The sequence below is a fragment of the Bos taurus genome, chromosome 3 (assembly GCF_002263795.3).
Source record: "Bos taurus isolate L1 Dominette 01449 registration number 42190680 breed Hereford chromosome 3, ARS-UCD2.0, whole genome shotgun sequence".
NCBI classification, from domain to species: Eukaryota; Metazoa; Chordata; class Mammalia; order Artiodactyla; family Bovidae; genus Bos; species Bos taurus.
The window spans coordinates 112,142,762-112,168,536 of NC_037330.1; the positions used below are offsets into that span (position 1 = coordinate 112,142,762).

The following is a 25,775-nucleotide window of genomic DNA, read 5'->3' on the forward strand; positions in this document are numbered from 1 at the left end:
TGGAAAGGCCTGTCATCTCAGGGGAGGGGGACCACCGTGGACTAATTGGGGATTTGTAATATTTCCATACAACAGAGGAGCACATGCTCTCTTGGACAAAGGCCTTTGAGAAAATTGGAAGGTATCTGCAGCCCCACGCAGGTGCCAAGAGCACTGGCAGCATAGGAGCCCAGGCACACTTGGCAGACACACGTGGTTGTTTTCTGCTCCTCCTGACATCAAGTGTGCTGGGATTAGTGGTAAATAACCCATAAAGCTCAACCAGAAATGGGATCTGACGCCTTGAAAGGAGACCGAGTATTTCATAAGTCTGAAAGCCTAGTAATGGCTTCACACATGGACGAGGTCCAGTATGCCACATGCTTTCACAGACATCTCCCAAATCTTTACAACCGCTCCATGAAAGAGGTGTTACCTCTGCAAAAGAGGAGAGACACTGAGGTCTAGAAAGGTTAGATAAATTCCCTGAGGTCACACAGCCAGGAAGTGACAGAGCCAGGTATTTTTATTTTTGTTGTTTAATAGCTTAGCGAGCTGAAATCCCTATAACATAAAATTAACCATTAAAAAAGAACATTTCAGTGGCATTTAGTGCACTGAAGTGTTGTGCGAGCCCTTCCTCTCTCCAGTTCCAAACAGCTCCATCACTTTAACGTGAGACCTCACCCCCATGGCACTCCACCCTCCCCTGAGCCTCTGGAACCACGTCCTAACTTAGGTCGATCAGACACAGTCCCTCCTCTACCAGCGCTGATGGAAAGGTGACCAGGTGTCGGGACAGCCTCACCCTTGTCTTCCTCTCTCCTCAGCTCCCTGCGGGGGAGACCTGACGGGACCATCAGGAGTCATCCTGTCACCAAACTACCCAGAACCCTACCCGCCGGGCAAGGAGTGTGACTGGAAGGTGACCGTCTCGCCAGACTATGTCATCGCCCTGGTATTTAACATGTATGTACCTTTCCCCCGGGTGGGAGGAGGAGGGCTCAGCGCAGGTAGGGGTGCAGACCTGGGTCGGGGTGAGCATACATACGGCCTCTGTGCTCAGGACTCTATTCCAGGGGAGGTGAAGGAGTCCAGAGGAGGAGAGACACCAGCACTCCTTGAGCATCTCCTGTGCCTGGCTCTGTGCTCTGCGGCTTCATGCCTAGTATCCTCGTATGCGATCCCTGTGCATAGTCACTCAGTCGTGTCTGACTCTTTGAAACCCTTAGGACTGCAGTCCTCCAGGCTCCTCTGTGCATGGGATTTCCCAGGCAAGAGTACTGGACTGGGTTACCATTTCCTCCTCCAGGGGATCTTCCCAATCCAGGGATCAAATCCACGTCTCCTGCATTACAGGCAGATTCTTTACCACTGAGCCAGCTAGGAAGCCCTATTTAATCCTTATGATAATTTATAAAGTACCTATTATTCTTGGTTTGTCTCTCCTTTTTTTTTTAACCTCTGAGGATGGCAAGATTCAGAAATTCAGGGTCGTTTTGCCCCTGCTCTTCTGAATTCTCCCCCTCTGCTCTCACCAGCTTCTCTTACCACCCTCTCCAGTTTAGGAACAGCCCAGGAATCTCTTAGCCACTCCCCCGCCAAGCTCCAACACTATCTCCTTGATTTCCTTTAGAAGCAAACTCTTCACAAGAATCGTCTCTGGTTCCCTCTCCTTTCCTTGCCTCTTGTTCACTCTCAAATCACTGACATCTGGTTTCTGACTCCTTGCTTCCACTGACAACTCCTCTGCACTCCTGGCTGCCAAACCAAACTGCACTTTCCACACTTTGTCCAACCGCCTCTCTTTATCCCTCCCTGCATCCTTCTCCTGCTTTTCCCCTTGGCTTTGTGGACTTACCCGCTCTGGCTCTCCAGCTTCTTCTGGGAGTTTGTGGATTCTTTCTCATGCCCCTCGCCCTCTGCCAGGCTCTGTCACAGGCCCCTCTGTCTGCCCGCCACACCTCCTCCCTGGACAAGCTCATCCACTCTGACGCTTCACTCACGTCTTGTAAACTGGAACTCTAGTCTGCCACCCACGCAGACTCTCTTGTGGGCTGCGGGCTCCATAGCCAACTATTGGACGGTCTCTATCTGATACCTGCAGGCTTCGTGATTACAACACATACAAAACTAATCCCCTTGCTTCTCCCCCTAGATGATCTCTATTCTGAAAATCGGGGGTGACCGCACTGTCCATTTTCACTGCTTCTTCTGTTAGTGGCCAAGGCATAGAGCTTCAGCTGTGTTAACCTTAGCTTTTCCCCTCTTCTCCATCCTCCCACCTATTGTCTTGGTTGATGCCCTTACTGCTTCCTGTCTAGATTACTGCCACAGGCTCCTAACTGGTTCCTCTGCTCCATCTTGCCTTCTGTGCCAGTCTCATCTTTAGCTCCGTGTCGGAGTGATGCTGTCACTGGAAAACGCTGAAATATGCACCTCATTTACCATTTTAACACACAATGATATACTACTCGGCAATAAAAGGAAATGAACTACTGACACGTACAGCAATGTGGATGAGTCTCAAAATATCTCACTGAGCAGCAGAAGACAGACACATGAGTACATAATGTATGATTCCACTTAAATGAAATTTTAGAATCAGCAAAACTGATCCACAGTGATAAAAAGTCAGCTCAATGGTATCTTCTGGGGGTGGGGAAGATCAACTGAGAAGGGCCCCCCCCCGACCGGGAACTTTGGGGGATGGTGAAAACCTTGGGTCTTGATAGACACGTGTCAAAACTGAAGGAGTGGTATCCTTAAGTGCTGATCATTTCAGCATGTATAAATTATACCTCGGTTTAAAAGCAAAGAAAGAAACAGATATATCCCTAGTTTTTTTAATACTTCAAAGTCTCCCTCTTTTCTATAAGAGGGAGACATTGTTTTGGGTTTTAATTTGGGGGTGGGGAGGAGTTGTTTGTTTGGGGTTTTTCTTTTTGGTCCAGTCTTTTGAGTTTCATTTCAAACCATCTGGCCCTGGCCTGCCTCTCCCCTCAGTTCCCCAACGCAGTCCTAACCCTGAGCTCCAGCCAGACTGAACTACTCACAGTTGCCAAGACTATTTCATACTTCGTGACTTTGCTTCTGCTCATCCCCTCACTGTGACTTCCTTTCTCCTCCTTGTCCAATCCCTGAGGATCTTCTAATGCCCCAACACAAACTTCACTCCCATCCTCCCTGATGAACTTGGTGCTGTGTTCCCACTAGCCTGCACAGACTTTAGACTTTGTTGTCTTCATGTCCGTCACTTCCTTCCATAAAACCCCATGGTTGCAGAGACACGAGGGCAGATGGAGGCCTTTTGGAAATGAATCCAAACTGACTCACTCCCAAACCCTTGGTGACCTTTGAAAGAGCAGGTGGAGCAACTGAACTACGGGGGCAAGAAGCCCATACCACCCAGCCGTGGGGGGTGACCCTGCACTGCCAGCAGTGAGAGGGCGCTGTGTAGCAGGGAGCCCAGTGCGTATGTGACTCCACGTCTAGTCCTCCCAGACCCCCTGTCTCTCTGCCAGCTTTATCCCCACCTTTGTCCTAGAGAGTAAATGGCCTCCTGTCTCTGCCATGTCTTAAAGGGTAGAAGCACCATTTGGTTCTCAGTCCAGCCAAGTGGAGGATCTAAATATCCCAACCCTAGGTTGTGAACAAGTTGGCATCAGACCACTGTTCTCCGCAAACCCATTTACTTCTGTGGTTTCCATCTTGGCACCCTTGGTTGGCACCAGTCGCCTTTGTTGGGTGTATACCTAAGAGCGGAAGTGCTGCACTGTGGGGCAGGCATGGGGCAGCATAGGGCAAGCATAGGTTCAGGTCCAGCAGATACTGCAGGACAGTTTCCGCAAGTGGTTGAACCAATTCACACCCCGGCCGGCAGGAGGTGAGCGTTCCAGCGGCTCCACATTCTTGCTGGCCCTTGGTATTTCCCCTCATTTTCATTCAAGCCATTTCAGACACTCAAGAACTCTAAGGCTCAATTTGCTAAGCTAAGAAGGTTTGTAAAATGGGTTGTTTTTTTTTCGTAGACCAAGGTCAGGATTTCTTAGAAAGAGACACCCGTGGGGGAGCCAGGAATGGGGTGAGCTGAAAACTGGCTGGGGGAGGGGGGAAGTGAATGAAGCGAGGGTCCTTCATGAGAATGAGCCCCTTCCTGCCAGTGAATGGCTCCCTGGGTGGCTCTCACCCCTCAGAGAAGCGGGTGCAGCTTAGGACAGTGTAAAGAATAGTAGAGGCAGGTAAGAGGCCTGGCTTCTGGGCCTGCTCTGTGGGTTCTGACCACTCGATGTGTAGAGCTGATAACTGATTTTCCCTTCTGTGCACAGTGTAGTGAATATAGACAACAGTGTTGTTATAATCATCAAACTTGGTAATAGGCTAGATCTTAATTATTCCAACCGCTAAAAAGAAACGATAATTATATGATGTGACAGAGGTGCTAATTATCACTACAAAGGAAATCATATAACAATATATAAATGTAGTCAATCAGCATGTTGTACCCCTCAAATTTATATGCCATGTCAAATATAGTTCAATTTTTTAAAACACCTTCTTTTTTTTAAAAAAAAAAAAGAGGGTGTTAGGCTTTTGGCTCCAGCTTTCTGGACCCTGATGCTAGAATCTGGCGCTCTGTCCAAGCCTGCCTTGTCCATCTTCTCTCTCACTGGGAGGTCGGGCGGGGCCAGGAGGTCTCAGGGATTGGGTGCCTGGGGGCTGGAGGACTTGCTGTGTTGGGGGCCCTGTCCTTTGGTTGAGCCCGAGGCTGGGTACCAGCCTTTATGTGACCTCAGCGGGGTGGGGTTGGGATGTGTTTGTTCCCCAGCTTTAACTTGGAGCCTGGCTACGACTTCCTCCATATCTACGACGGACGGGACTCTCTCAGCCCCCTCATAGGAAGCTTCTACGGCTCCCAGCTTCCCGGCCGCATCGAAAGCAGCAGCAATAGTCTCTTCCTCGCCTTCCGCAGCGATGCTTCAGTGAGCAACACCGGCTTTGTCATCGACTACACAGGTAAGGGCCAGGGGGGCGGGCAGAGATGACGTGGGCAGGGCCAACCACACCTGGCCAGGGATGGGGGAGGCGTAGTGTGGCGAGGAGAAGGTTGGACGGGGTCACGGGGAGCCTGCTGCCGCCTGCAGAGCCCCTGCCTCTCTGTGGCCCTCGGAGTGGGCCCTTGCACCCAGCTGCCCCAGGCCTGGGAGAAAAGGGGCCTCGCTTTCTTCTTGCACCTCGTTCTGTTTTGACATCATGACTCCCATTTACACCCTTTTCTACAAAGGTCAAATCTAGATCTTCTTCAGTCTCATAACTTCAGCCCAGGCGATCAGCTGGCGTCTTCAAGGCCATGCCCCTGCATTTGCTGAGGGTTCTGATGTGAGACTCAGTCTCTGTCTCTACCCAAAGCCTCCCACCCTCCTGGGTAAATGCAGGGCCCACCCGAGTCCTGGGGTCACAGTGCCTGGATCTCTGTCCCAGGGGCACTCCTTGGCCATCCTCTGGCACCCTGTCATAAACAGGACACTTTCGGACACTTTTTTTCATCCAATTTTTATTTTATATTGGAGTGCAGTTGATTTACAGTGTTGTGTTAATATCAGGCACCCAGCAAAGTGCTTCAGCCACCCGTATATGTGGGTCCCGTCAGACTCTCCTCCCATGTAGGTCAGTACAGAATGACATCCCTTGATCACATTTTCTCATCCCTCCAGCTATCCCATCCTTTTGTTCTCATTCCACTTTCAGATTAATGAAAGCAAGCTGAAGGATATGGGGGTCGAGCCGGGGTCAGCAGATTTTTTTCTTGACCGGCCAGACAGTAAATAGTTCAGCTTTGTGAGCCATGCAGTCTATATCACAGTTACTCCGTGCTACTGATGCCACTATGGCACAAAAGCAGCCAAAGATGGATCAGAAAGGGATGGGCATGGCTGTGTTTGCATAAGAATCTGCTTACTGACGCAGGCCTCGGTCCCTGCCTGGGCAAGAGCATTGACATCAGATCAACTGGGTACAGGGCTCATGTTTACTCCTTAAGGACTTATTGACCAGAGACATATTAATGTCTTTTGTGACCCAAATGTTATTGACTGGAGTGTTTCAATATACACTTCTTGTTGTTCTTCTTCTTCTGTTGCTCAGTCGTGTCCGACCCTTTGCAACCCCATGAACTGCAGCACGCCAGTCTTCCCTGTCCTTCACTGTCTCCCAGAGTTTGCTCAAACTCATGTCCACTCAGTCGATGATGCCATCCAACCATCTCATCCTTTGTCACCCCATTCTCCTCCTGCCCTCAATCCTTCCCAGCATTTACATAGCAAATCACCAGCCACAGGTGTTTGTTTCTGCAAAAATCCCCGGATCAATAGTGTGTATGGCCCGGAGCAAGTTACTTAACCTCTCCAAAACTCTATTTCTGCATCTACAAAATGATGGTAGAATAATTTCTACAGCACAGAAACGCACTTGATGAATCCATGCATGAAAGCCCAGGTCTGGGGCCTGGCACCTTGCAAACATTCTGTAATATTCCAGTTGTAGCAGCAGCAGGAGAAATATCCCAGGTTCTCGAGCACTTCACTTTCTTCTACTCCATTATTCTGTTTGACCTTTTCTTTTTCTCTAATGATCCCAGGCGCTGTTATCCAGATCCTAGCTCCATCTTTTGCTTGATTTGTGAACTTGGTTAGATATTATCTCTTGGAACCCATTTCTCCAGCTATAAAATGGTGATCATAATAGTTATGTTGCAGAAGGTTAAATTAAAAGATATTTTATACATATAAATGAAATGTAGGAAGATAGTGCCCAGGATGGACTAAGTACTCTGTAGATTATCTGGAGATGATGGAATTTGTTATTGCTACTGTAACCCAAGTTCCGCCAGACTCATCAGCCGGTGTGTACAAATGGAGCTGGCGTGTACAAATGGGGTCACAGTACCAGTTAAAATTTAAAAAGTTCCTGGCTCACGTCCCCCACTTGTTTAATGTGGGACCTCAGCAACCTTTTAAAGTGTCCCTTCATTAAATATTTGTGGCAACTCCTGGGAATAGTTCACATGCGCTCACAAATAATCCGAATCATAATAGTGGTGAATTTAGTAGTCTGCCAACAGCCAGCAGTGTCCTGAGCAGTTCGCGTCCATTGACTCACCGAAATCCTCATGACTCTCAGTCGCCTGCTATATGTCAGATACAATTCTCAAAGATGCTTGGGGCACAGGTTAGAGGAAGTTTTGCCTGTGGTCGTCTTTCCTCATGGGACTGGCCTGGATTCTCTTCCATCCTGTCTTCCTCTCGATAACCACCATTTGGTAAACCTCCTGCCTTCAGTCGCCACATGCTGATGTCAGAACAAATGCAGTCACAAGTTGTGGAGCGCCAGCAGGAGGCATGTCTTAGGTTCAGCCAGGACCCCCATTGCTCCGCCCACCACCATCCTCCCTGCCGTGACATCATCTTCACTCTTTATTATTCATTTCTTTAATTACACTTTCATCAGTACCCTTAATTTTCCTGCTCCCTGATCCTTCAGTCGCATAAACCTTGCACAACTGCACCTTTTATTAAATTCCGTCAAGTGGCTCAGCACAGCTAGAAGTCACACAAATGTGGCACTTGGAGCCACCCCAGCCAGGCCTTTGCAACAATCAGAGTAACATCTAGCTTGTCCCACCTGAGTCTTCTACATGGCAGGGATTCTAAAATTTTACCCCAAATGTCACCATTTTCAACCTTCTTATAAGATGACTGCATTTCATCATCCCTGAGCTCAGTGGCTACAGGGTAGAAACTCCCTCAGCTTCCTCCCTGGTCCCCTTGTCATGACAACCTGGCTGTGGTCTCCTCTCCCCCAGGTCTTCTCTACAAATCCATGTGCTACACCCACACTTCTAGGTCCTCATTCCCAAAGAAGCCCCTTCCCTGTTCAGCTGTTGGCCTAAGACCATATCTGGAAGGGTCCTCAGATACAAAACAAAGCTCTGGGGAATAGGGCCTTCCAAGCTGCCACCCGAGCCTGCCAAGCAGCCAAAGGGGGCCAATTACTGGGGAGGGGCAAGGGGAGAGACACAGCCCACAGTGCACCTTCTGCCACCTTATGAGGATCCGCGGTGCAAGTGCCAAGTGGGTGTGTCTACTTGGAGTGGGAGGTACCTGGTGAGACCTGGACCTTCCTTCCTTCCTTCTCAGATTACACACCTCCAAATTTGGATCACCTCTCTACTGTGTCCCAGCCCTCTTCACAGGTAGCCCATTTGGTGGAACCCAGGGAGATTCCATGGTCTCCTTCTCCATATCCCTGGGTTCCTGGAATGGGTCTACTCTGCTACTGGATCCCAAGAACTTGATGATATCCCCTCACGTTCAATATCTATATAAGGGAGATCACCATCACTTATCACCTCTATGGCCTTAAACAAGTTACTTAACTTCTCTGAGAATCACCTCCTTGTCTGTCAGAGAGGGACAGTGGTACTCCATGAAGAGGTTGTTGTGAGGGTTGGTCAATCAGCACAGCCCCTGGCAGTGGGCTCGAGAGTAGTTGGCACACACTTTGATCTTTGCTCTTCCATCCCATTGCCTTTCTCCTCCTGTGTGATAGATATTTCATTTGTTCTGCCTTTGTCTGGAAGATAGAACCTTTGTTCATTGAACTAGCCTGGTAGAATGGGACATATATTTAAAATATATGAATATTTGTGATTTGTGCATGCGTGTGTCCTGTATACTTCTCCAATCCTTGGCAAAGAATTTAGATACTCTACACTCTGCAAATCCCGTAGAACACCCTAGGTTGAGTTGGTAGCCCACAGAGGACTTGCACATTGAGGCAGGTGTGGATTTTTAGGAAAAGAATAGTTGGCCACATCTATCTAGAAGCCATCTTCTGTCCAAAGGCAGAATCCTGTCTTTTAGAGACATCCGGGGCTCCACTAATGCTAAGGATCTGGGTCTCCATGGAGCTGTGGTTTCAATGGTTCTGCTTTGGGAGGTGTGAGGATCCACCTCAAGAGAGGTTGCCAAACTCAGCTGGGCTTAACGCAGTGAAAACCACTCTCTGACCCAAGTCAACCCCTCTTTGATCCAGGGTGAACAGACCAGGAGTCTTTCCTTATTTCCTGCCAACTTCCTAAGGGAAAAGCAAAAACAATTTGGTCCCATCTTAGTGAGGGATGATTTAGTTCCTATGAAGAAACTATTAAGAAGAAAAAGGAGTAATTTATTATAAAAAGGTGAAAAACAAAAACACTTAAACCAACTTGAGACAGAAAGACTTTATTATAAAAAGAAAACTAACAGCTGAACTGATTTAAGCCAAAGAGCACTGTATTTTAACAATATGGATGACAAAAACTCTCTCTCACTTAGCATCAAAATGGAATACATTTTTTAAAATATAAGAGCCCCAAGGGCAGGAAGCGTGATGTCCCAAGGGGATTACAGTCAAGGTGGGAGAATCGGAGGTTGAATGGGAGGATGGTCCTCCTCCGTCTCCAGAACCACTCGACCTGCTCCCTGCTCCTTTCTGAGTATTTGCCACATTCACTTTTCTTTGTAGGTTAGTTTTCTTTGCTTCTCCATTCTCCTAGGAGAGCAGGGCTGCCTCCCTCTTGGCTTTGAATCACTTCCCGATTTGTATCCCAACTCCCAATCCCAAAGGAACCATCAGATTGACAAGTTTAAGTCAGCGGTCCCCTGAGCGGTATCATAGGATTAAACTTTTGCATAAGAGGCAAGGGACCATCAGGCATTTTGATTCATTTTCTCACTGAGTATTTTTTGAGCACCTACTGTGTACTAGACACTGCTACAGAGGCTGAGAACAGAGCAAGGAACAAAGCAAAGTCCAGGCCCCATGGAGTTCACATCCTAAGCTCACAGGCATTTCTACTACAGTGGAACGTTGGAGGTCCACCTATCTAAGGTGAAGATGGGTGGGTGGGGTGGGATCGTAGGTGTCTCTGCTCAGTTGCTCCCGGAAGGTGGCTGTGCTGTCTTGGTCATCTCTGGGCAGCCCTTCTAAGAGATGACTCTGAATGCAGTCATGTCAGCTGTGTATCTCTATTACCCCACGCTCTGGTGCACTTCTTACCTGAATGCAGCCTCCTGGGTAGTTTCTCTGTCTGCTAGAAGGATGTAGAGGGAATGAGAATCCTGTCTTTTGAACACAGTTTTGAAAAACGAGTCCCAGGGAGGTTTTGTGTCTTTTTCCAGACCAGAAAAACCAATAAGGTGGTTGGGAGGGACCTTTATTCTCATCTTCCAGCAGGTGTGGTGGTTTCCTCTTGGGCCAGGACAGGCTAGGACATCCATGCACATGTCTAGAAACCATTCATTCACTCAACAAATGCTTATTAAACTCCTACTTCATGACATGCGCTGTGCTGTATGCAGAGGATACAGCGGTGAGCAAAAGGGTCACAGTCCCAACTTGAGGGAAACGTGAAGGTGAGGAAACAGACAATAAATAAGGAGACAAACAAGAAGCGAGAAGCATAAGAAGTGAGGGAAGAACAAACTACCATAAGAAAGAGAAATGGGGAGCCCGCTTCAGAATGGTGAGGGCCTCACCGAGAAGAGACCTAAAGGTTGAGAAGCCCCCTGTGTAAGAGCAGGGGTGGAGAGGGTTTCAGACAGAGGGAAGAAGAGTTCAAAGCAAGTGTTAGAGAACCTGAAATAACTCAGGAAATGCCAGGATGAGTCAACTTTTCCAAAATTTACTAAAAAGTACCTATTTTCTCTTTCAAGCCCTTAAAAGTAACACTTTAAGCCTGAATTTTCCTACCAGATTTCCGTATCTGCTCCCCCCACTCAGCTCTGCCCTAGTCTTTCTAAATTCAAGATCTCTTCATTTATGCTTACTTTCAACTTAACACATGTTTTTCTTCAGATTTTTCTAAGTGTAAACATTTTTCAAATAATGAATACAGTATTCCTTATAACTATTCTAACACTGGATAGCAAGACAAATAAAATATTTAAAAGAGAAGACAGAAATTACTGATTTTGGAATCAGAGCTCACTGATAATCTACTATCATATCATCATTAACTAATATTGATGTCTTTAATACATTGAATATTTCTATACCTTTTCCAAGTCAGAAAGGAGAGGCATCATGTGTACAATATGTTCTCCTTCTAACTTTTTGATCCAGCAATGTCATATTTCTGGAAAATAAAATAATGTATGCTCTCTTTTAGAATCTTATTTGGAATAATCATTAAAATTAGAATAATTTTGTTTTTCAGAGATTCTATCTGGATTATGTGCCCTTAATGCCATTTTATGACTAACAGAAGAACACATTGATGTATAGTTTTATGGTGGAAAGGATAATGAATTAAAACAATAAAAGTAAGATGCTCTACAAAAATAAATATATAAGAAAAGTAACACGTTTATTAGAAAAATTCAACTAATACAGAAGCATTTAAGATATGCTCTAAAAACTTAACATCTCCCAATACTTCCATTCCCTAAAGTACCAGTATAAATGGCTTGTTATCTCATTCCAGATATTTTATATATATACATATATAGAGAGAGAAAGTAATATAAATTCTATACCAGAGGTCAGCAAACTTTTCTGTAAAGGACCAGAGAGTAAATATTTTAGGTTTAGCATGCCAGATGGTCTCTGCTACTATCAGTTCTGCTGTTATAATGCTAAAACAGTCATAGACAATATGTAAACAAATGGGCGTGGCTGTGTTCCAATAAAACTTTATTTACAAAAACAGGCAGTAGCGAGTCAGTGAACTGCAGTTTGCAGATCCCTGTCTATATGAATGGGGATCACACTGTATATAATCTGTAATATGGATTGGGTTTTCTTTTTTGAGCTTTGTTTTGGGTTTTGCACAACAATAGATCTTGGGTGCCCTTCCATATCAGTATTCAAAGACTTTTGCTATTCTTTCTACTTGATCTTAGCCAAAAGGCCAAGAAGCAATTGCTATTCTTTCCAAAGGTTGCTTACATTTCAGTGGATGGCTCTAATCCAACTTTGTTAAACCAATTCCTTACTGTTTGGGTTGTCATTTTTCAATATTTTGCTGTTGCTGCATTTGGAAACAGGCCTTATCTATTCGGACAAAAAGAATCTGGTTCTTTTAATTTTCTCATTTTGGATGGCTTGGGGCTTATTTGTTATTATCATCATAATGTTTTAGTCATTTCGTTTTATCATTCACAGCTGAGCTCTGGTTTGGCAGCCTGAAGACCTGAGTTTGGTATTAACTCTACCTCTTAATAGTTGAATGGCTTGGAAAACTCATTTAGCCTCTCTGATCACCACATTCCTCATCTATAACCGGAACAGAAGCATACCTGACCCTCCCTACTGCAGAGGGTATTGTGAGGTACAAGCAGGATAACAGATTGGAAAGTGCTTTGAAAATTACAAAACGATATTCCTGTGTAAGAAGCTATCGTCATTATCATTAGCCTTGTCGTTATTATTAATGTGACAGTGCTTGAAATGATGAGTTCTTCTTGCTCTGACATGTGAGCAGTGATAGAACAGAGTCTGTAGTTGGCTCATTGATGTTGATTTTCTAAGTCTAGAGGTGTTCAGCCAATCAACTCAGCATCCATTTATTAAGCCCTCTCACGTGCCAAATAGAGTCAGCCCTAGTGCCAAGTTCTGTGCTAGTTGCCAGGGTTATGAGAAGAATAGATGATGGATCCCTGTCCTTTAGGAGTTCAGAATCCACTGGAAAGAAATGCACTTACCTGACCTACCAAGATAATCAAGAAAAGAAAAATGAAATTCTGCCAGAAAGAAGGCAACATTCAGGACATTTTCTCAGGAGAGCATGACATTGAAAAGTGTAGGAATTTGCCACACACAGAAAGGAGGAAAGGACTCTCTGACATAGAGTAATGTTCTGGGCAGTCATATCCAGCTGGGGATGCCAGTGTGGCAGTTACCCAGAAGCGCAGTTGTTTAGAAGTCTATTCTTCTTCTGTGAAAGAAATCTGAAGATTTTCACCCAAAGCTGTTGAAGTGTCTCCATCTAGGTTCCTTGTGTCTTTCTGCTGTATCATGGCTACATGGCTCCCGTCCTCCAGGTTATCTCAGGATCCAAGGTGGCGACTGGAGGTCCATCCACCACATCTGAGTTCCAAACTGTGGGAAGGAGGAATGGAAGAAAGAAGGAAGGGTCGATGAATATTCTCTCAGCTGAGTTGCCTTCCCTTCAGCAGTCTTTCCAGAAGTCCCACATGTATCCACTTTGTTGTTCAGTTGCTAAGTCATGTCCAACTCTTTGCGACCCCATGGACTGCAGCACACCAGGCTTCCCTGTCCTTCATTATCTCCCAGAGATGCTCAAACTCATGTCTATTGAGTCAGTGATGCCATCCAACCATCTCATCCTCTGTCACTCCCTTCTCCTCCTGCCCTCAGTCTTTCCCAGCATCAGGGTCTTTCCCAAAAAGGCAGCTGTTCACATCAGGTAGCCAAAGTATTGGAGCTTCAGCTTAGCATCAGTCCTTGCAATGAATATTCATGGTTGATTTCCTTTAGGATTGACTGATTTGATCTCCTTTCTGTCCAAGGGACTCTCAAGAGTTTTCTCCACTTAAGAAATATTTATTGAGTGCCTATCATATGCCAGGCACTGGACTACAGCAGTGAACAAAACTGGAAAACTGCCTTCCTGGAACCTACATTCTAGTGGAGGGAGATAGAAAGAAATTAGGTAACTATATGGTGTATGAGATAGTATTGAGAATAAAGCAGAGAAGTGCAGAGAATAAAGCAGTGAAGGGTGATGGGGAGTGCTGGGGAGAGGAATATCACAATTTTAAAGAGCTGGCCAGGGGACTTCCTTGGCAGTCCAGTGGTTAAGACTCTGTGCTTCCAGTGCAAGGGATGTGGGTTCAAACCTTTATGTCATGTGGCGCAGCCACAAAATTTTTAAATTTTTTTAAATTAAAAAGAAGAGTTGGTCAGAGAAGTGTCACTGAGAAGGCGATATTGAGCTAAGTCCTGCAAGAAGTGACAAGGGAGCCATGAGGATGGGAGAATGCACACAGAGACCAATGTGATCGGACCAAAGTTAGCAAAGGGACAGTAGGGATCAGGGTCACAGAGGGCCGATTGGGGCAGGATGTGCAGGACCTTGGAGACTTGTAAGGACTGGGGCTTTTACTCTGAGTGATTCGGAAGGCAGTGATCTGTCCTGACTGTGTTTACTACTCTTTAACCAGATCTAGCTGCCTGGGAGGCTGGAAGGTATAGATCTTAGCTGGTGCCTTGATATTCTGGGTAAACCCTGGGTTCCGTTACTTAAAAGGATCAGGTGGGAGGAATGAATTTTGGGTGCCACAGCTTTTTCCGCCTCATATGAGCTATGTGAACTTGGTTCCAAGTTACTTAAGTTTTCTGAACTTAAAATAATATTTGACCCACTGTGAATTTATAAAAGAAAAGATGAAGTATAAGACTTGGTGATGTTTCCCTGTATCTTTGCAATTCACAAATGGGTCACCCAGTATCAGTTGCATTCTGGCCAGAGACACTAAGCTTTGGGGAAGAACAGATTTGATGTGGGGGTCAAGATGATACAACACAGGGCACATGAGGGGTCCTCTGTTAGGCAAGGGACCATTTTCTGGATCCCACTTGAGTTCAAACTTAGCAGTGTGTCTGGAACTGCTCCACCCTAAGCTCTAGGCAGAGACAATGAACAGGGCCATCCCATCATCAGGGCACAAATGCAAGCTTCTAGAAACCAGGAGGCTCCATGCTGAGGGTGAAGGCTCAAAGCTGAGCAAAGGGATGGACTGTGCCCAAGTACTGACCTTCACCAACGTGACCTGGTCACAACTGAGATATGAACCACGGCATGTCAGTTCTCATCAGTCAGAGCAGCGTGTGCCTCAAGAGCAGTGAGTCAGGGGTGAGAGGGCCTTGGAAGTGCGGCCGGAACTCCCTCCTTGGAGGGTCAGGGCAAGAAAGTGGAGAGAAGAAGGGAGATTTCACTCTTCAAAAGGACTTCTAGCCCTACTTTCTTTTAAATTTTTAATTTAATTTTTATTTTATATTGGAATATAGTTGATTTATGGGCTTCCCAGGTGGTGCTAATGGTAAAGAACCCACCTGCCATTGCAGGAGACATAAGAGACGTGGGTTTGATCCCTGGGTCAGGAAGATCTCCTGGAGGTGAGCATGGCAACCCACTCCAGTATTCTTGCCTGGAGAATCCCATGGACAGAGGAGACTGGTGGGCTACAATCCATAGGGTTGCAAAGAATCCTACATGACTGAAGCGACTAAGCAGGCACACAGTTGATTTTACAGTATGTCTTGGTTTCAGATGAACAGCAAACTGATAGATATGCATATACATACACCCATTCTTCTCAGATTCTTTTCCCCTGTAGGTTATTACAGAATATCGAGTAGAGTCCCCTGTGCTCTGCAGTGTGCTTAGTCGTTCATCATTTCCGACTCTACGACCCCATGGACTGCAGCCCGCCAGGCTCCTGTGTCCATGGAGATTCTCCAGACAAGGACACTGGAGTGGGCTGCCATTCCCTTGTTTTAGTTGCAGTGGTATCTGTTATCCCAAACTCCTCATTTATCCCTCCCCCACAACTCCTCCCCTTTGGTAACCATAAATTTGTTTTCAAAGTCTGTGGGTCTGTTTTGTAAATAAGTGTATTTGCATCACTTTTTAGATTTGACACCTTAGTGATATGTGTGGTCTTTATCTTTGTATGAATTACTTTTCTTAGTATGATCATCTCTAGGTCTATACATGTTGCTGCAAATGGCATTATTTCACTCTGCAGTCCCAGTTTTTAACCAAATTTAGAGAGGTTTCCAGACCTGAATAGACCTGTCAGTCCCCAATCCCCATATCCTCCATAGCTAATCAGTGTCAGGGTCTCCCCACAGGTGCTGTGCCCTGGAATTAGGCCACTGATGAGCCAGCTCTCTGCGTATATGTGTTTATTTTTCTTTTTTCCAGAAAACCCACGGGAGTCGTGTTTCGATCCCGGTTCCATCAAGAACGGCACGCGAGTGGGGTCTGACCTGAAGCTGGGCTCCTCCATCACCTACTACTGCCATGGGGGCTACGAGGTGGAGGGCTCCTCAACCCTGAGCTGCATTCTGGGGCCTGATGGGAAGCCAGTGTGGAACCACCCCCGACCAGTGTGCACAGGTGGAGGAACGTGGGGCTGGGGCAGAGGCAGCGAGGACGCACAGAGAGGCGGAAGGGGCCAGGGGCTAGGGGAAGGGGCAGGCGGGACATGGTCCTCACAGGAGGGCTCCCTGGGCTCACTGTGAATGAGAAAGGCTGGCAATTCACCAGGTGTACCAGTCCCTGTCGACGTGGCATCCCTCTCAGATCACACAGTGTCCTTGTGCTGTGCTTAGTCGCTCAGTCGTGTCCAAGTCTTTGCAACCCCATGGACTGTAGCCTGCCAGGCTCCTCTATCCATAGGATTTCCCAGGCAAGAATAATGGAGTGGATTGCCATTTCCTTCTCCAGGGGATCTTCCCAACCCAGGGATTGAACCCGGCTCTTCTGCATTGCAGGCAGATTCTTTACTGTCTGAGACACCAGGGAAGGGGAGTTTAAAAATGACCCTGAGATGGTTCCCTGTCCTAGGGAAAACCCCTGCGAGTTCATATGGTTAGAACTAAGGCCACTGGGGTGGGCTAATTCCATGGGCATCTGGGTTAGCCATGGGACCCTGATGAGAGGGAGCGGATGGAGTGCCAGAACGTTGGGGGCATGGCAGCCACTTAAATTGAAACGATAAGAAGGCCCCTCACCCAGGTGAGAAGGGCTGGCTCTGCGGTCCACCCCTTGTGGGAGTGGGCACCATGGCTGGGTCACGTGAGCTGTCTGTCCCCAGTTGGCTATTTCGGGGAAGCCTCCACTCCTTAGCCACGCAGACACTGACTGCCCAGACCCAGAAGTCAACCGAGGGGCAGCAGACCATGTCCAGGTCCCACTGGTAGCAGCAGAGGTTCCTGAAGAGCTCCCCGAGGCTGGGCCTCCAGGGGCCATTGCCAGCATCACTGGTTAGAGGGCAAGGACTGGCAGGCACACAGGAGGGCCCTTGATAGCATCAGGGTGGGTTTCAGGCCATGTGCCAGGCCAGAGATGGATGTGCTTGGGCAGGACCAGGCAATGTTCCCAGAACTCCCTCCTCCACATTAATGGCTCCTCCACAGAGCATCCCCACCAGGCCAGAAGCTTAGGCTGGGAGTGAGCAGAACAGAGGCAGACAGCTGGTGAGAGGCCCCCAAGGTCACCTGGCCTCTACCTGATTTCTCTTTCAGCCCCCTGTGGGGGACAGTATGTGGGTTCAGATGGAGTGGTCTTGTCCCCCAACTACCCTCAGAACTACACCAGTGGACAGATCTGCCTGTATTTTGTCACCGTGCCCAAGGACTATGGTATGGATTTGTTTTGTGTGTTTGTTTATGTTTTCCAACTGCTTCCAATCCTCAAGCGCTTCCCAATTGCATCCCAATCCCACTCTCAACTGTATGGCTCCTATTGGGAAATGAACGGAGCAGTCTGAAGGGGGTAGTGAGACCCACTGGAACCAAGGGGTGGGGTGATAAGAGAGGAACCAGCCAAGACAGAGAGAAGGGAGGTACACCCAGGCCTCCCTAGCACAGCCCGGGTATGAATAGAGGTGCTGCAGACCCAGGCTGCCTGGAAACCCAGGAGAGAGTGGCAGCAGGGCAGGAAGAAATGAAGGAGTGGGATGGAGCTGGGCTTGAAAGTACAGGGGAGGAAACTGGGTGCCACGTTATCATTGGTAGGATGAGCAAGAAAAAAAATGGAGGAGTGGGTCAGTGCCCTGGGAAGGTAGAGGAGCCTCCAGATTCCAAGAGACCCAGGCAGAAAGAAGCCAGGCTTGTCACCTGGTTGGCAGTGGGCTAGTTAGGAGTCCAACAGCCCTGGAGGATTCAGGAAGTTCTTGAGGGGCACAAGCTGGTTGTACCTGGGCAATCAGTGACCAGCTGGACTGCTTTCTCCCTGAATCTGCTTGTCGGAAGAGGAACAACTGTTTCTAAACACGGTTGGAATTGGTAGGGTAAAGGGCATCTGTATGTCCTGACCATCTACAAGAGAGAGGGGGCAGCCCGCAGAGAACTGGCTGCTTACTCCCAAGAGACGGGATGGAGTAAGCATGGGGCAAGGCTGATCATTCACTAAACACTAATTTAACACCTCCTAGGGACCTCACACTCTTCTGGGAACCAGAGCTGCAGAGCTGAGACAGATGTGTTTTCTGCCCTCTGTAAACTCCCAGCCTCATCTACTCACAGCTCCCACCATCTGGCACCACCAGCTCCATGCCAGCACCTGCACATTTGTGTGTGTGCACACCCGCTCCCCAACACACTAGTGTGGCAGGAGCTTGTGACTTGTGGAATCAGAGCTAGGAAAGTACTGGAAGGTTCTCCAATCCCACCTGCCACCCAGTGCCTAGTCCCTAACAGGCGGGCATGCAGAGTATACTTAATTTCTCCAGAAATGAAGAGCTGATGCCCTTGTAGGCACCCAGCCCCAGGCTGAGCAGTCTCCCTGAGCTGAAACCTGCACCTGAAGAGCTGGTTCTAGGCAGGGTCACGACCTGTCCTGAGCATCTTCTCTTTGTTAGTGATGCTAAGCCCAGGGATGAAGTGCAGATTTTTATCTTGGGTCTGAAATATTTGTCCCAAGCCTGAGTCCTTCTTTCATCCCCTATCTAAAGTGGCTTGCCTTGCTCTGTCATTTTTTTCCCCATTTCCTCTAAAATTCAATGCTCTCTGAAATTATCTTGTTTATCTATTTGCTTAAGAGTTGTTATTTTCATTTTGGACTGCCTCTTCCCACTAGAATGCACAGTGTGTGAACCTTGCCCATCCGGTTCACCTCCATAGGAGAGAGCATGGAAATACTTCTGCCATCACCCCTTTCCTCAGTGTCCATCTTCAGGATGCTGAAACAGGCTTTCCCTCTTGCTCCTCTGCCCGTGAGTTGAGAGCTCAGAGTCTCTAACACCACTCACCGCTATACTCATCATTGCAAATGCCTTTCTTTCCCCCAGGAAGTCAATTCCATGGCCCAAGTCCCTCCCCGCTCCAACATGCAACACACACAAACACACATGTGCACGCACACCTGACTTCCTACATGCTCAAGGCTTGAACCAAAATAAAGAAAGACCCACCCTGGTACTTGCTCTCAGATGCACCTGGCCAACTGGGAGATAAGTGCCAGCAGAATTTACCAGGGTCTGAAATGGAGCTGTGCCCCCCATGACCCCACAGTGTCAGCAACCCCACCCCTCCAGCAGTGACTGGCAGAGATTTGACGTTGAGGAAAGAGCCTGTATTAGCCATCAAATGGCAGAGTCCTTAAGTCTTACCTGAAAAGAGGCTCCTCAGGCCACGGTCCACCAGCTTTTCAGCCCCCTCCCATGAGCTAGCTGGCCTTGTGGAACTCGCTTAACCTATGAGCTTCAGTTCCTTTGTTTAAAATCGGGTATCTGCAAGAGTCAGGATTCAAGAAGATCGTATGCATTGCAAGCATGGTACCTGGCACATAGTAGGAGCTTCAGAAAAATCACTTTGCCTCTTCCCTTGGATCTGCCAGAGGGAAATGAGGTAGAGAGGTTTGCCTAACCAATGCAGTTGCTCCTTCCTCAGAGAGGGCTGCTACGCTTTCCTATTAACTGTGGGGGGTCTTGTAGCCAGGGGATACCCTCAAAGGCTAGATCTTTGCAGGAGAAATGAAGGAAAATATGGGGTCCTGAGATCAACATGGAATACGGGGATGTTACGGAGAGCTCTTCCGTGTCCTAGAGTAGCTGCTGCTGCTGCAACCTGAGAAGGAATAGGGTTTAGCCTGGCTGCTGGGTGCAGCCCACCATGTCATCTCGAGCCCTGTGGGAGAGTTCTGGTTGGGCCTTTCCCACCTCCCCGTGTCCCTGTGCCCCGTGTCCAATCAGCCAGTGGAGAGGCTCAGCAAGCAGTTAGCCCCCATGAACCAACAAGCTCCACTGAGGCGGCCCTGCCCCTGATCCGGGGCCCCCAGCCCACCGGGGCTCCCCCCAGCCCTGAGCACGGCCGCCCCGTCTTCCCCCTGAGATCTCCACACCACGTCTCTCTCTGCTCCACAGTGGTGTTTGGACAGTTTGCCTTCTTCCACACGGCCCTCAACGACGTAGTGGAGGTGCACGACGGCCACAACCAGCACTCTAGGCTCCTCAGCTCCCTCTCGGGCTCCCACACAGGTAACCCGGGCTGGGCCGACAGTGAGGGTGGGGCGGGGACATGGAGGGGAAGGAGGCGTGGCCACAGGGGAACCACCCCTTTGTGTCTGCGGCTGCTAATATCCCCCACGTAGCAAAGAGCTTCAGTTACTCAGCCATTAAAAAGAATGCATTTGAATCAGTTCTAATGAGGTGGATGAAACTGGAGCCTATTATACAGAGCGAAGTAAGTCAGAAAGAAAAACACCAATACAGTGTATTAACGCATGCAGCTGCTGCTGCTGCTGCTAAGTCGTTTCAGTCGTGTCCAACTCTGTGCGACCCCATAGACGGCAGCCCACCAGGCTCTGCCGTCCCAGGGATTCTCCAGGCAAGAACACTGGAGTGGGTTGCCGTTTCCTTCTCCGATGCATGAAAGTGAAAAGTGAAAGTGAAATCGCTCACTCGTGTCCGACTCTTAGCGACTCTATGCACCGCAGCCTACCAGGCTCCTCCATCCATGGGATTTTCCAGGCAAAATTACTGAAGTCAGGTGCCATTGCCTTCTCCAGTATTAATGCATATATATGGAATTTAGAAAGATGGTAACATGACGAGACGGCAAAAGAGACACAGATGTAAAGAACAGACTTTTGGACTCTGTGGGAGAAGGCGAGGGTGGGATGATTTGAGAGAACAGCATTGAAACATGCATATTACCATATATGAAATAGATCACCAGTCCAGGTTCGATGCATGAGACAGGGCGCTCAGGGCTGTTGCCCTGGGATGACCCTGAAGGATGGGATGGGGAGAGAGGTGGGAGGGGGGTTCAGGATGGGGAACACACGTACACCCATGGCTGATTCATGTGAATGTACGGCAAAAACCACCACAATATTGTAATCTTGTAATTAGCCTCCAATTAAAATTTAAAAAAAGAAAGGCGCTTCAGAGGGTAAACTTCACCCCAGGCTGTGTCTACACCCCACCCCAAGTGGTGTAGCGTTCCCCTGTGGGTTGACATTGAGACCCAACATGTTTTTCTAATTATAAACACGTTGCATTTTCATTGTGGAAAACTTATAGAGGCAAGATAATTGCATAAAGGATTAAAATAAAAACCACCCAGAAAGAACCACTGAGAAGACGGAGTGTATCTCCTTCCAGTCTTTATATCTACTTAATCTTTTACATTTTTTATTGAACATAACAATACACATACTTTTATTAAAATGTTCACTGTGAGCATTCCTCTTTATTTTCCTCTATAATAGGATTTTTAAATCCTGTATAATAGTCTATCATAGTTATTTAAAAGTTATGTAATGAAGTTATGTAATGAATTCTCAATCAACATTTAGATTGTTTCTTATTTTTCACTCTCATGAATAGTAATTCAATATAGTATACATATATTTTTGTATACATCTCTGTTACCTTAGAATATCTGGAGTTGGAATTGCTAAGTTAAAGGAAATGTGTGATCTTTAAGGCTCTTTATAAAGATTGTTAAATATCGCTCTCTAAAGTTATTGCCACTTTGTTCCCCAACGTATAAGGCATGTTTTATTCTCACAAAAACTAGGTAATTAAGAAAATGAAAACATCATTTTGAAAAGTAAAATTGATATCTCATTTTTTAATTTGCCCTTTTTAAATCACTAGTTAGGTTAACCTTTTATAAGGTAACTGTTGGCCCATATGGTTTTTATTTGTGAATATACTTGTAAGTTATTGTTGATTTTTCTATTAGCATTTGTTTTTTCAGTATTTAGTAAAGTTCCATATTATTATAAGCTATATATATCACATGCCATATAAACCTCTTGTCTATAGCATATGATATAAAAACCTTCCCTTACAGTTTGTCATTTGCCATTTACTTTTCTTCAGGGCATGTTTTAATGTCAGAAAATCTAAATTTACCATCTAAATCTATCAGTGATCAAAGATCAATCCATCTTTTATAAGTTTCTCCTTCACCTTTCTGATGACTAAATAAATATTCCTCTGTGTTTTCTTTTACTTCTTTTTTAGTTTCATTGTTTCTTTTAATACCTCTGGAATTTATTTCGATTTATTATTTGAAATAAGGAATATTTAACCAACATTCTTGTAAATTTAATCAGTTTCCCTAATGGAATTTTCAAAGTGCCAGATTTACATATATTTTTATAAAGTTAAAGGTATGTTTCTAGACTTTTTATATATTTCCACTATGTCTGTTTATTCTATCAGTATCAAAAATCTTTAATTAGTATAACATTACAATAATGCTTAACACTATGATAACTTTAAACATATGGTACTGTAAATTCCTGTTATCATTCTTGGTTTTGAATTTTTATTGCCTATTCTTACTTAATTTTCCCTCCAAATAACTTTTAGAAATATTGCATCAGAATTTTCATCAGAATTCTAATAAACTTATAGATTAATTGGAGGAGAACTTACATCTTCATAATAGTAACTCTATTTCCCATCAAGAATATGGTATGTCTCTCTATTTATTATTTTCTGAAAGAAAAAAAAACCCTCTGGAAAGGTGGTATCATTTTCATTTTGGCAATATACATTTTTTTTTAACTTTATACCTAGAAATTTCAAGGAAATATTTGCTGTTGCTACTATAAGTGAGTCTTCCCCTTCCCCGCTGCTGTTATATTTTCTAACCAGTCTTTGCTGGTATATTAAAAGACTGGTATTTGGAGTGTATTCATCTTGTAAAGTCATTGACCCCTCCATAATTATGCTAGCACTACCCAACGATTCTCCTGGGTCCTCTAGGCAAGAAGCAATATCATCTGCAAATAAATCTGTCTCATTATTTTATCTCTTCTCAGTGGTTTTTCTTTTCTTTTCTCCCATGGTTATTGGTCTAATCAGGTATATTACCTTAACATCAACATTGATATTTTATGTTAGTAAAAAAAATCCATTTTGTAATTATTTTAAATGTAACACCATAGCTTACATAACATCCTATGATAACGTTTAGTCTCCTTTGAATTAGTGGTTATACACAACAACAAAATAATCTGAAGAAAAATGGGAGAGATATCATAAAACAAAAGCAGAGGATAATTAATTGGAAAATAATAACAAACTCCACAGACTGAATGCTATATTCATTGTTGCCCTTTTTTCTCAACTGGACCAGAGGTTTTATAGTGTTTAGTTTGTTTTGTTTTATTTGCCTCATTTGATTTTTTATTGCTTCTATTCAGTTCAGTTCAGTCGCTCAGTCGTGTCCGACTCTTTGCAACCCCACAAATCGCAGCACGCCAGGCCTCCCTGTCCATCACCAACTCCCAGAGTTCACTCAGACTCACGTCCATCGAGTCAGTGATGCCATCCAGCCATCTCATCCTCTGTCATCCCCTTCTCCTCCTGCCCCCAATCCCTCCCAGCATCAGAGTCTTTTCCAATGAGTCAACTCTTCGCATGAGGTGGCCAAAGTACTGGAGTTTCAGCTTTAGCATCATTCCTTCCAAAGAAATCCCAGGGCTGATCTCCTTTAGAATGGACTGGTTGGATCTCCTTGCAGTCCAAGGGACTCTCAAGAGTCTTCTCCAACACCACAGTTCAAAAGCATCAATTCTTCAGCGCTCAGCTTTCTTCACAGTCCAACTCTCACATCCATACATGACCACAGGAAAAACCAAAGCCTTGACTAGACAGACCTTTGTTGGCAAAGTAATGTCTCTGCTTTTGAATATGCTATCTAGGTTGGTCATAACTTTTCTTCCAAGGAGTAAGCATCTTTTAATTTCATGGCTGCAGTCACCATCTGCAGTGATTTTGGAGCCCCAAAAAATAAAGTCTGACACTGTTTCCACTGTTTCCCCATCTATTTGCCATGAAGTGATGGGACCGGATGCCATGATCTTCGTTTTCTGAATGTTGAGTTTTAAGCCAACTTTTTCACTCTCCTCTTTCATTTTCACCAAGAGGCTTTTTAGTTCTTCTTCACTTTCTGCCATAAGGGTGGTGCCATCTGCATATCTGAGGTTATTGATACTTCTCCCAGCAATCTTGATTCCAGCTTGTGCTTCATCCAGCCCAGCGTTTCTCATGATATGTCAATTCTTCTGTAGACTTTATTGTTTTCTAATTAATTGACCCGTGTTTCATAAAGTCCCTCCTTTTTTTTCCTTCATTTTGTTCTTCTTGTTCTAACTCTCTGAATTGAGAGTTTTGTTTGTTATTTTCTCCATGTAGTAAAGAAGCATGTTTACAGCATATCAGTTCAGTTCAATTCAGTTGTGTCCGACTCTTTGCAACCCCTTGGACTGCAGCATGCCAGGATTCCCTGTCCATCACCAACTCTCAGAGCTTACTCAAACTCATGTCCATTGAGTCGGTGATGCCATCGAACCATCTCATCCTCTGTTGTCCCCTTCTCCTCCCACCTTCAATCTTCCCCAGCATCAGGGTCTTTTCCAATGAGTCAGTTCTTTGCATCAGGTGGCCAAAGTATTGAAGTTTCAGCTTCAGCATCAGTCCTTCCAATGAATATTCAGGACTGATTTCCGTTAGGATGGACTGGTTGGATCTCCTTGCAGTCCAAGGTACTCTCAAAAGTCTACTCCAACACCACGGTTCAAAAGCATCAACTCTTTGGCGCTCAGCTTTCTTTATAGTCCAACTCTCACATCCATACATGACTACTGGAAAAACTATTGCTTTGACTATACGGACCTTTGCTGGCAAAGTAATGTCTCTGCTTTTTAATATGCTGTCTAGGTTACAACATATATATTCACATTTAAACATAGTTTTGGCTCCATGCCATAAATTTTGATATGTACTGTTTTCATCATCATTACTCTCTAATAATCTGTGATCATGATTTATTCTTTCTGCACAAGAATTATTTAAGGATATCTCTCTTCTTTTCCCCCATGAACTTGGATATTATTATTTTTACATTTAAACATTTGTGTTAATTTCTATTTTTATTGCCAGTCTGTACCATTTCTACTCTAGAGATTAAATGAGGTCATCTCAGTAGCCAAAGACATTCTTTTTAATTCCCTAAGTATCTGAGAAGAATGTGTGTTCTTTGTCATGTAGAAAGTCCACATAGAGGGAAAAGGTGAGCATAGGCTCTATGGTCACCCTTTTGTTGTTTTTCAGTCACTCAGTCCTGTCCAACTCTTTGAGACCCCATCAACTGAAGCACAGCAGGCTTCCCTGTCCTTTACTATCACCCAGAGTTTGTTCAAATTCATGTCTGTTTAGTCGGTGATGCCATCCAACCATCTCATCCTCTGTCGTCCCCTTCTCCTGCCCTCAATCTTTCCCAGCATCAGGGTCTTTTCCACTGAACTGGCTCTTCGCATCAGGTAGCCAAAGTATTGGAGCTTCATCTTCAGCATCAGTCCTTCCAGTGAATATTCAGGACTGATTTCCTTTAGGATGGACTGGTTTGGTCACACTGCCTGGTCTCTATTCCCAGCTTTCCCACTTGCTTGGTCGGTGCCTGCGGACATAGTGCTTGGCCACTCTGAGCATCAGTTTCCTCAAGTGTAAAGTGCAAAAAGTAAATGTTCTACTCTTAGA

The 25,775-nt window shown here is 45.8% G+C and overlaps 1 protein-coding gene across 1 annotated transcript in view; it reads left to right on the forward strand.

Moving 5' to 3' along the window:
- CSMD2 (CUB and Sushi multiple domains 2) overlaps window positions 1–25,775 on the forward strand; it is a 689,877-nt gene that overhangs the window by 538,834 nt on the left and 125,268 nt on the right. The window contains exons 28-32 of the mRNA XM_015467054.3: window positions 810–948; window positions 4,808–4,995; window positions 15,971–16,165; window positions 17,296–17,412; window positions 20,136–20,249. Of these exons, the coding sequence (XP_015322540.1) occupies window positions 810–948; window positions 4,808–4,995; window positions 15,971–16,165; window positions 17,296–17,412; window positions 20,136–20,249 (753 nt within the window). The remainder of the gene's footprint in view (window positions 1–809; window positions 949–4,807; window positions 4,996–15,970; window positions 16,166–17,295; window positions 17,413–20,135; window positions 20,250–25,775) is intronic.